Below are 11,781 nucleotides of genomic sequence, written 5' to 3'. Positions count from 1 at the left end.
ACTTTTCAGCTCCTTCAAATCTGTGGCCTCTTTTTCATTAACTGTTATTACAGGCATATATTTACTTTTTATATACTTATGTATTCCTAAATATAGCCTGTTGAGTCCATATATTGTTACTTTCATGTGTGTTTTCAGAGCTGACCATTTGTCACTGAACAACCAATTAATGTGCTATCTCTGGAGAGGACTTACCTCCCCCACCCCCCCACACACCAAACTCCCAGCTTTTTTCAGTTGCCTGTAGTTCTTAATGTAGAGTTGAGGCCTCATGGACTTTGCCTCATCCACTTTAACATGTTCATTGGTATCATCCTTGTTCAGGTCATGATTGGATAGTCATTTTGGTCAGATTTTATGAGTATAACTTCTGGTGTTACTAGAAAACATAGTATGACTGCATACTCCATAATCTTCTGGCTCTTACACCTTTTTCTGCCCCTCTTCCACAAGGTTCCCTGATTCTTAGGTAAGGTAATGTTTTCAAGATGTAACCATGGTGTGTAGTTAATATCTATGGAAACAGAAGTTAAGTCTATATGTGACTTAGTAACAAATAGATGACAATAAATACCATAGAGATCAATTTCAATGGAATCTTGGATATATATGTAAATAAGGTGACAAAAAATTAACTTTATAATGGAAGATGAAGAAATTTAACAATCAAATAAGCATAATTATTTAAAGATATTTTGTATACTATGTGATTTAAAGCATGAGACCTGCATGGGTCTGCACCAGCTCCTCTGAAAATATATTTTGGCTGTGAATTTGGTGTTTTTGTGAGATTTCTAACAGTGGGAATAGGTATATCTCTGACATTTTTGCTTGCTCTTAAGGCTCTTTTTTTCTCCTATTATGTTGCCTTGTCCAGCATTAAATGAGGACTTTCACCTTGTCTTATTGTATATATTTTGTCCTGCTTGACTGTTCTCTCTTAGAGGCCTGCTCATTCCTGAAGAGGAAATGGGGGTGTTCTGGGGTAAGGTGATGTGTGCAGATCTAGGAGGAGTGGAGGGAGGGGAAACTGGTTGGGATGTATCATATGAGAGAAGAATTTTTTTCCATTAAAATAAGTAAATAAATAAATAGAAAATAGATAATTCAATTGTTCATATCAGTTGCAAAAAAGTCTTTTTATTACCACACTGTAGAAATTCTTATTGTTTAATATTTATATATCCATAAATCCCATAATAAAGTTGAAGAAAATGTACCTGAAATATATGCATACATGATATTCTCAAATAACGAAAATTAAAATATCTTGAGCATTTTAGGTTAGTGTACCAATGGAAAACCAGAAAGAGACTAGGACAATGAAGGCAGAAATATATGTCTACTAAAAACAAAATTCTCTCTCCCTGCTTAAGTCTTGGAGAACACATTTTAAGACAGAATTACCAATGCCTGTTGCACATAGCTGAGAAATATGTGAGAAACATGGAAGAAAAAAGGAAACAAAAACCTTGTAGTAATCATAGTCCAGACAGAAAAACAGCTTAACGTAATAATGGATTTAGAAATGTCAGTATTCCTACGTAATTTGAGAATCACCCAAATCAGACTGACTGATTTGTCTCAGAGTTACTTACCCTTATACTTCAGAAATTGTGCTACATTTCACTAACTTGTCATTTTCTTTTAGTAACATCCATTTCCTATTGAAAATATTTTTTCTAGATTTAACAGAATCAAAATGTATATGCAAAATATTTTTATACTAAGGAAAGTAATATGGGCCAAAGTTGATGATCTAAGTTTTAGGATTTATGTAAGAGTTGTCTTGAAATTTGAGTATCTTCAGAAATTGAGGACTTTCATTTTAAAAGTAAATAAAGCCAAATTTTAACTCGATATGTTGAAAAGACAAAGATTTTTTTTTGTCATTGGGGTTTGGATGCAATATCTTAAGGGTGAAATATTATTAACAATATTTACATTTAAACATTTACATAAATAAGAAATTTTATATATATGTAGAATACCAAAAGTGTTTTCTAGTCCCTTTATCCTAAACTTTATGTTTCTTTAATTTCCTCAGGATTCTGTCACGAATCTGCTTGGTCTTCACACTGTAGACAATAGGGTTCATGAGAGGAGGAACCAGCAGGTACACATTGGCCATGAGCACATGGACAATTGGGGAAGCATTCTGTCCATAGCGACGGATCATAGACAGCCCAATCATTGGTGTATAGAAAGTGAGTACAGCACAGATGTGGGAAATGCAAGTGTTGAGGGCTTTTATCCTCTCTGCTTTCGAGGCTATACTCAACACAGTGCCCAGGATGAGAATATAAGAAAGGAGGAGAAGCAGAGAATCCAGTCCCATGGAGAAGATGACCACCATGAGGCCATAGATGCTGCTGACCCAGCGGCTGGATACAGTTGTCTTTATGAGGTCCTGGTGCAGGCAGAAGGGATAGGAGAGTATATTGATAACCCGATATTGAAGCCTTTTCAAGAGGAAGGAGGCTGGGAAGACCAGGGCTAAGGCTCTTCCAGCAATTGCCAAACCAATTCCAACAATGACACTGTTGGTTAGAATAGCTGCATAACGCAGAGGTTCTCTTATTGCTACAAAGCGGTCAAAGGCCATAGCCAACAGTACAGCTGACTCAATAATTGAGAAAACATGAATGAAGTACATTTGGATCAGACAAGCATTGAAAGGGATCTCCCGGGCTTGGAACCAAAACACACTGAACATGGTAGGTAAGGTTGTAGTAGAGAGGCCCAGGTCAGTGAGTGCCAGCATTGATAAAAAGTAGTACATTGGCTGATGGAGGGAAGACTCAGTTCTGATAATGAACAGGATGGTAATGTTTCCTGCAATAGAAGTGGCATAAACCAAGAATATAGGGATGGAAATCAAGCCATATCTGGTTTCAAGGCCAGGAAAACCAGTCAGAAGGAATCGAGGGTACAGAGTGGAATCGTTGATGACAGACATTGTGCTGATAACGGCCCTAAATCTGAAATGGGAATTAAGAACATGGAAAATTAGAGTCAATGCCAACTCTGTAATAATGAACAAAGCTTAGATTTAATTTCCCTTCTGTTCATTATATTTAATTGCCACCTGTATTTGTTAACCAATTAATTCTTTTATTTCATTGCATATTTATTAAGAACATAATAAAGGAAATTGTTTCATGCTAAAATAGAAGTGTCTATAATAAATGTCTTATATAATTATAAGCTTGTGAATAGGAGCTAAATTAAATGTTAGCTTAACTCTTCAAACATAGGTTTTAAAACACAAGGTGCTATCTAAACAGAGAGGATACTAAGCTTAACCAAAGAGTTCACAAAAAAAATTATTTATTGAAGGGGATTCTTGAATTAGATCCCAAATGACAGATATGTTACATGGAATCAAAGGTAAATATTTCTTGAACTCATTGGTACCCATGCATGTTAATAAGGAACTAATAGAGCATAGATCTCCTTATGCCCAGGAAGTACCTTTCTAGGCTAGTGGGCATGCCAAACACTATGGAAGGACCCACCATTACATGTACTGTTTTTTTTCCCCTACACTTATACTACTATTGCTAAATGTAACTCATAAATTAGGCATAATAGATTAATAATGACTAACAATTAAATAGAACACCTTAAAAACTTGTGATAAATATTATTTAATGCAAAGTACATTTTTCTAAAATTTTTCATTTATTATTTTTAGGCAAAGGTTGATGGAAAATAACAAAATGGCAGAAGTCAGAATTGTGGATAAAGGGAGAATATTGTGTTGAAGTGTAAGCAAATGCTATAGGTACAGAATGGATATTCAGATGGGTGATGGAGCTAAATTTAAACAAAATGGATAAGAAATAAAAAACACAACTTGTGAGGTTACTCTTACTGACTATTATAGAACTCTTATAGAACTTGATAAATATGTAATCAGCTTGATTTATATTGGTATCAACATAGAGTCAAAAATAATCTAAAATTTTTCAGGAAAAAGGCAGAAGAAGCCTAAATAAAGCAAGTTATTGTTATAACAAAACTGTGGGTGAAAGTAACTTCTATTAGTGAGTATTGTGAGGGATATAGAGTTGTAAAGTTACAGAGAAAACAAGAATGGATGGTACAGAGCATCATGATGTTTAGAAATATAGAACAACTGACTTATTTTATTGAAATTGGCCATTTGTTAAAACACAATAAAAGACCTGCATAGAAACTGGGTAAACAAGTAAGGTAAACCCAGTTAAGTTGTGATAAGCATGAGATGTATGTGTTAAGAGGAATTTGCTATCTGTGACAAATGAGGACTTTGTAATGCCTTATAAAGAAAGGATGGAACAACACATCACAGATGACCAGGAAGAGAAAGCAATATAGGAAAGCAATGTCAGTTGCAAGAAGAGTTGAGAGCTGCCTGAGCATCAAGCCGTCATCCACATATTGGACGTGCTAGGCTCAAGCATGGTCAAACTTTTCAAAATTCCTATGCCCCATTTACTAAGCCATCCTCCTCGAACAATGAAATCATGTTGCAATTTTCTCTGGCTAGTTTAATTATAACATAACTGATTAGATAATGCTCTATAGAGGTAGCAGGAATTTTTCACAGCTATTGTAATATCCTTATAAGATAGAAAAATAAAGAAAATGGAATAATTTATGCCCATATTTTATTTATAAAGTGATGTATATGCTATAATAATATCACATATTGGGAGATACTGATTTTTATATATTCCTTCACTTCCCTTGGTTTGAAGTCATAAAATTCTGATCTCCTTCAGCACTGAGTGATAAGAAGAACCCCTTTGGCACCCATAATTATTTTCTTCCTTCCTTATGCCCACCCTCAATAGTTCCAGTTGTCTTTAGTCTCTTTCTCAGGGAGGCATGCCAAGGTTCATCTCTTGGGTGACTCTCTTAATCCTTAGAAATGTTTTTGATTTAGAGAATTCAGTCTTGTCTCACTATTGATTATAGACATGAACACCTGATTTCAGTGGCTGCTCTTCTAAAGTCAGAAAAAGTCATATGGCAATTGTAATCTACTACTTCAAACAATTTTAGACAGATGACTAACCATCTTTGAACATAAAAATAAAGTAGTAGATATACCATTTTGTTAACATTTAAGATGTTTGAGCAAAATATATAAAATGACCACAGAGCATCTGGTACTTGGATAGTTTGATCTCAAGTAAAGAAAAATGTTGATCAAGATGAGGGATAAATATTAATTTTAAATGTGGCAGCCACAGACACTGGCTCAAAGACACTGGGACCAGTAGCTCCAGGAACGGTCAAGTAGAATTAAGTACTCATGATTTATGTGGGATGAGATAGAAGAAGTATTCAAAGCATCATCTGTACCACCAACTTCACCCATTTTGACATTTGATTCTTTACTTAGTTTTAGACAATAATATTTTTGGACAACAGTGATGTCAGTATTGAATTCCAATCATAGAAATCCTGAAGTTGTTGTTTTTTAGTAGTTTTCAAGGGTAACAGTCTAGCAGGGTGCAATAGCAGCTATTTTATCCCTCTCACCTGTTCCAGAGCAGTGATTTCACATAATGGAAGATCAGCAGAAACCCTCAACTTGCTTTCCATGTACTGAAACCTGTACATATATAATGTATCAATCTTGTACCCACTATTCTTACCTCAAAGTCTTTGCCCAGGCACACCTGAGTCCTTAAGTCAGACAGGCATTCACCTTGTCTCAGACAGGCTGAGTTTCTCTGTCAGTCTGAGGGACTCTCTGTAGGTATTGAAAGCTACTGAAGATTGGAATAAGAGAAGAATAAGAAGAATAAGACATACAGTGTGTCCTAAGGCATACAGATCTTTATGGAAATGCAGGTGTCTTAAGGCAAGGTTCAATGCCTTCTGTGACTCTAGAGCCTACACAAGGTATTTCATGCCTTGAACATATTTGGCAATATCTAGCCAGTCACTTGTGTATTAAGGACTCTAACATTCTTGTCCCTCCTGACTAGTACATTCCCTCTAGCACATTTTTTTTATGAATAAAAGCTCTGGGGAAAATAATTGATGCCAAAGCTATTTATCCTCCTCAAGGGCAGATGGTGGGCATGTCAACCTAGTCTCTTAGATTTAGAAGCAGTTCAGGAGTGTCTGACAGATTGTTTGATGGAGAAAAACAATGGGCTCCATAATGCCTTTCCTGAAACTCTATTTAATAGTATTGTGAAAAAAGTCTTAGTCCTAAATATCATGTTCAATTCAATATTTCAAATACTTGACTGAGGTGTATAAATTGAGATCATTTCTCAGTGATTTCTGTGAAGCAATCATAACCTGATATCCAAAGCTAGAAAAGCATAACACAGAAAAAAACTTGTAATACCTTTAGACTCTATGGAATTAATATTAAATTTAAACCTAATCATTATGAATATAATCTGTTAAACACACACACACACACACACACACACACACTGCCACACTGCTTCTGCTTCTTTTGTATTTGATTCAGTCATCAAAACTGTTTCTATCTAAAATTCATAGGAACTTACTATTTCCTTAAAAGGAGAGGATCATTTTATAATATAAATTGAGAAAGATATTTTGTTAAATTTAATGTTAACGGTGATACAGGGTATATTAAACTCAAAATTCAAGATAATTTTTCTTTGTGTGATTTAGTACAAAAAAAGCTATAATAGCCGGGCGGTGGTGGCGCACGCCTTTAATCCCAGCACTCAGGAGGCAGAGGCAGGCAGATCTTTGTGAGTTCGAGGCCAGCCTGGTCTACCAAGTGAGATCTAGGAAAGGCACAAAGCTACACAGAAAAACCCTGTCTTGAAAAACCAAAAAAATAAAAATAAAAATAAAAATAAAGCTATAAGAAACATCAATCTTACTTGGAAAATATAATAGTAAGACAATCTTCCCCATAGTTAAAAAGAAGATGATAATATTAACTATGTTCAGCCCTAACTATGTGCATTGTTATTCTTTTGTGTTTTCAATATAAATAGATGAGAAAAAGAAAAAACACAGAAATCAAAGGAAAAATAACTTTATTATTATTCATAGGGAATATTAATGAACTATTTGTAAATGAAAAAATCTTAATGAAAAGTCAGGAAAACTAGTACATTAATTTATCAGTATTAAGAACATACAAGTTTTATATCTAAATCCATTTCTTAGTGGTGGTAAGAAAAAAAAATGAAGCCTCGGCTACATTGTGTATTCTAGCATCAAAAGTACAGAGGAAAGAGAAACTGATAAAGGATTAGCCATACATTTACACTTGTAATTTTAAATTGTATTGACATAAATATAAGACTATTTATAGAATCAAGAGACATATTATGTTTACAGATTAGATGTTGTAATATTATAAGAACAGTTACTCACTCCAAGTTCAAAATTTATAGAAAAAACTCATGGAAAACACAAATACAAAATAAATCATTTCTGAAGTTGAAATAGTGCTGAATTGATAGGTAGGCACTACCTCTAGTAATATTAATCAAGAAAATACAGAAAACATACATTGAAACAGTACAGAGACCAATATTAGACCAAAACACAGAGGTATATTTACATTGCAAGACACATCACTGAGATTCTAGGTTAATGCTCCATTAAATAGTTGGTTCTTATATATAAACTATGCTTTGATATTATCTCACCTTGGCAAATTTTACATATTTTTTATACCCAAATATGAAAAGTAGGCCATAAAATTTTCAAAACCCACATAGAAGAGTTTGAAAACCTACAGAATTAAGCATACAAGCTACCTACTTACCTATTTAAAGCATGTCCTCTACTGGCCACACTAGTAGCAAACAGCTGAATCCAGTGAACAATTTTTCTTGCCAGCATCATGATGCAAAACTTGGCCAATAGAGAATGCTGACAAGACAGTGCAGGAGAAGTGCTTCTGGACTTCTGTCCTAGTCTTGCTTCTACTAGACAGAGACCAGACACAGGTGGAGCAGGCGCTCAGTGTCACTCCTCCCTTAGCTTCAACCTTAGGCTTCCGGCTCAGCTCTGGACTCTGGCTGTCACTATAGTACTTGGTTTCTCAACCTGTATTTGCTCTGTGCACTAGAGGGCACATTTCCAGCTTACTAGTCAAAGTTGTGTCTTCCCCTATCCACCCCTTGACTCCACCCTCACCCCCACCCCCAGACTATAAAAGAGGTCAGGTCCTAAATAAAGGCAGTTCTGAGTTACAAAAAGTGGATAATCTATCCCCAGCAGGACTGGTTTTTTGTTTGTTTGTTTTTGTTTTTGTTGTGTGGAGTGGGCAGAAACTATTCATACTTCAATGGAGTCAAAGCTATAATTTATCCTTCTTTGGATAGTCAATCTCCTTTAAAGCTAATTTACTATTTAGACTTATCTTTATCCCCCTTACATGTAATGTCTGAAAGGTTAATGGTTAAGATACATAAAATATTTCCTAACTCTACAAAAATTACTGTGTAGTTGCTAACTCCAAATTGGGCCCCAAATGACATCATAAGGCAGATATTTCTTAAAGTGCACTAAAAATAAAACACACGAACACACACACACATATATATATATATATATTTAAAATTAAGAATTTAGAAAATGTTATTACATTTATTTATTTATTATTTTTATTTGAGACAATCTATTTGACCCACAATCCCAATCTTATTCTATTTATCTTTCCCCTGCTGTGATGGGGTTATAGGCATGTGTGGCCATGCCAAGGATCTGAATCAATTCCTTATGCTCACACAGCAAGCACGTTACAACCCTAGTTCTCCTCTACCCTTCAGCTCATGTCTATTGCTGTTTACATAGTCACAGCGTTTAAAGCAATAGCTACCGCAGTACATGTTTCATTTGTCCCCATACATTTGACTTGGATTGTGAAATTAGAGCTAAAATTTATATTTGTGTTTATGAATTGGGGTAGACCAAATACATAATGTTCTGTTAATGGGTGGTTATGGTTCCGTACCCAGACTGGCACAATTCAACTAATAAGAAAGTAAATATATGTGAAATAATCAAATATTGTCCATGAAGGTTATCTAGGGAAGATGGGAAAAGGAATCAAGTATCCATAATAAAATATTTGAAAACACACTAAAGACATATACAGACTTGTAAAAAGAAAAAAAGACTATTGTCAAATGGTATTATCATTGTTAACTATTGTAAACAGCTATTTTTCATAAGGAAAGTTACTATAATAATTTTATCATTTTAAAAAATGTATATAGTTTTTTAAAAATCTGAATTCCCGTTGCATTGTTTTCTATTATTAAATCTCATAATGATCTTAGGAAAGGACATAGTAATCATCACAATTTAGCTGTGAAAACCTAAACGATATAATGATTTCAAATTAATTGAGTCTGCATATTTAAGAAGTAAAATAATTAGTAATTTAGCCAGATTATGACCCAAGAACTATAGCATATACTTTCTATGAAATAAAACAAGCACCTTTCCTAATAAATCCCAGGGCAGAAATCAGAGGATACAGGTTACTTAAAACCTTCTACTTAATCTAAACTTGCGGAGAATTCCTAGACGAATCTGTTTTGTCCTCACACTGTAGACAACTGGGTTGAGCACTGGAGGAAGAAGCAGGTAGATGTCAGCCATGAGAATGTGTACTATGGGAGAGAGATGTTTTCCAAAGCGATGGACCATTGACACCCCAATAACTGGTACAAAGAAGATGAGCACCACACAGATATGGGAAACACAAGTGTTCAGTGCCTTTAGTCGCTCTTCACGGGATGCAATGCTCAGTACTGCATTCAGAATAAGAGCATAAGAAATGAATATGAAGACTGAATCTACACCTAGTGTAGCAATAACTACGCACAGTCCATAGACACTGTTGATTCTGGCATTGGAACAGGACAACCTTAGAACATCTTGGTGTAAGCAGAAGGCATGGGAGAGGGCATTGATGCGGCAATAGTGATAGCGTCTCAGTAGCAAAGGTGTGGGCAGAACAACTCCCATGCTTCGTAGCAAGCAGGCCATACCAATCTTGCCAATCACACTGTTGGTGAGGATGGTAGAATAGTGCAATGGACGGCAGATTGCAACAAAACGGTCAAAGGCCATAGCCAGAAGCACCGAGGATTCCAGAAACGTGAATGTGTGGATGAAGAATAACTGAGCATAGCAAGCACTTGCGTGGATCTCACGAACATCCAACCACAGCACAGTAAGCATTGTGGGAAGGGTAGACATGGACATACCTAGGTCTGTGAGTGCCAAGATGGACAAGAAGTAGTACATGGGCTGATGGAGTGAGGGCTCTATCCAAATAACAGAAAGAATGGTTACATTACCAATGAATGCTACCAAATATGCAAGGCAAAAAGGCACTGAGAGCCAAGAATGGGCATACTCCAGTCCAGGAAAACCCTTCAGGATAAACATGGGCTCTGTAACATCACTGCTATTCCAGACAAGCATAGTGAACATCAAGAGACTTGAAAGTCAAATGTCTTCTCATATTCTTCTTTATTGCTCAGTCAAATTTTTATTAGTACAAACCACGCCATCAGGAAAAAATATATATTTTCTCTACATTCACTTTGGAAGAAAGAAGAAATTGCAAGTGGATATTATGTAATAAAATATTTACTGAAATTATAAAACATCAATAGTGTGTGCCCCATAAGTAGAGTCACCTCTGACAAATAACTTGATAGATTTTCATTAAGAACATTGGAAAAATATAATATGACACATAAAAATACAGGAAAAAAGTTTTACTCTATATTATAAAAATGGAAATAGGGAAAATTTAGAGTAAAAGCATACAGATTCTCATAACTTCCTCAGAAATGCACTTGAGTAAGTGGTTACTGTCAGTCCACAACCAGGAGAGACAGCTGAATTGCCCCCATGACTATAGCACAGTTCTCTTCAAAATAATCTTTGTTTCACATAATAGTATGAACCTATAAGTTTTTCTAATGTTCTGTATGTTCTCTCACAAAATATAAAAGTAATGTATTTAATATAATTGTTTCCTATGCCTTAAAAGAGTAAAAGAGATCTGTCATTTTGCTGTTATTCATTGAGGGAGGGGGATGGGGAGGAGAAGACAAGAGAGAGGGAACAAGGAGACTGAGGGAAAGAAAAAAAGAGACAGACAGATGGAGAGAGCCTGTAAAGATCAAACCTGGGAATTTGCATGTGCTAAGAAAGCAGCCTACTATGAACTACACTGTCCAGCTCTTAGGATTTCTTGATACACTGTTTTATCTTTTAGAATACTGCTTATAACTTTAAACAGAACAGTCAATACAAATATTAAGTGGTGCATTTACACCTACACACAGGAAGCCCTGAAATACTGCAGCAACTCAGCTTCTCTGTCATTTCTCCTTATAGATCCTACCTCTGAGTCTGGTAAATCAGCCCTGGCATAATGGGAAAACTGTTCTAAATGAAACTTTATTCTACAATGGGACTCCAACTGTCCAGCATTGATGCTTTATTATCCTGGTTATATTTCATTATAAGTTTATCTGATTACATTTCATTAAAAGTTCATATTTATTTTTAATTTCTCCTCTACAATATATCATGTGACAACAAAAGACTGAGGTCATGTAACTTGTACCTCAAAAAAGAATTTAAGTTACAATCTAGACAGACTCTCACATGTTTATCTTGTTTCTCCAAAGTCAAGTTTTCCCTCGTCCTCTGTGTTAGAATCAGCCCTGCTTCTCAAGTCCAGCCATGAGCAATGAAATTGCACTTTCACTGGGCGTGTGGGCTTAAATAAAGCAA

At 35.3% G+C, this 11,781-nt stretch overlaps 2 protein-coding genes across 2 annotated transcripts; both read right to left on the bottom strand.

The window, feature by feature from the left end:
- Window positions 1-2,017: 2,017 nt before the first annotated feature.
- LOC118581736 (olfactory receptor 51G2-like) lies at window positions 2,018-2,959 on the bottom strand. The gene has a single exon (XM_036184212.1). It carries the CDS (start codon window positions 2,957-2,959, stop codon window positions 2,018-2,020), a length of 942 nt encoding a protein of 313 aa, XP_036040105.1.
- A 6,545-nt stretch (window positions 2,960-9,504) lies between these two features.
- Window positions 9,505-10,452, bottom strand: LOC118579190 (olfactory receptor 51L1). Its single transcript, XM_036180320.1, has one exon. It carries the CDS (start codon window positions 10,450-10,452, stop codon window positions 9,505-9,507), a length of 948 nt encoding a protein of 315 aa, XP_036036213.1.
- Between the last annotated feature and the right edge of the window lie 1,329 nt (window positions 10,453-11,781).

The sequence above is a fragment of the Onychomys torridus genome, chromosome 1 (genome assembly GCF_903995425.1).
Source record: "Onychomys torridus chromosome 1, mOncTor1.1, whole genome shotgun sequence".
Classification (NCBI taxonomy): domain Eukaryota; kingdom Metazoa; phylum Chordata; class Mammalia; order Rodentia; family Cricetidae; genus Onychomys; species Onychomys torridus.
This window is presented reverse-complemented; position numbering and strand designations above follow the sequence as displayed.

Coding starts and splice junctions, on each gene's coding strand:
- LOC118579190 (XM_036180320.1), bottom strand. CDS start 10,452: ATGCTTGTCTGGAATAGCAGTGATGTTACAGAGCCCATGTTTATCCTG.
- LOC118581736 (XM_036184212.1), bottom strand. CDS start 2,959: ATGTCTGTCATCAACGATTCCACTCTGTACCCTCGATTCCTTCTGACT.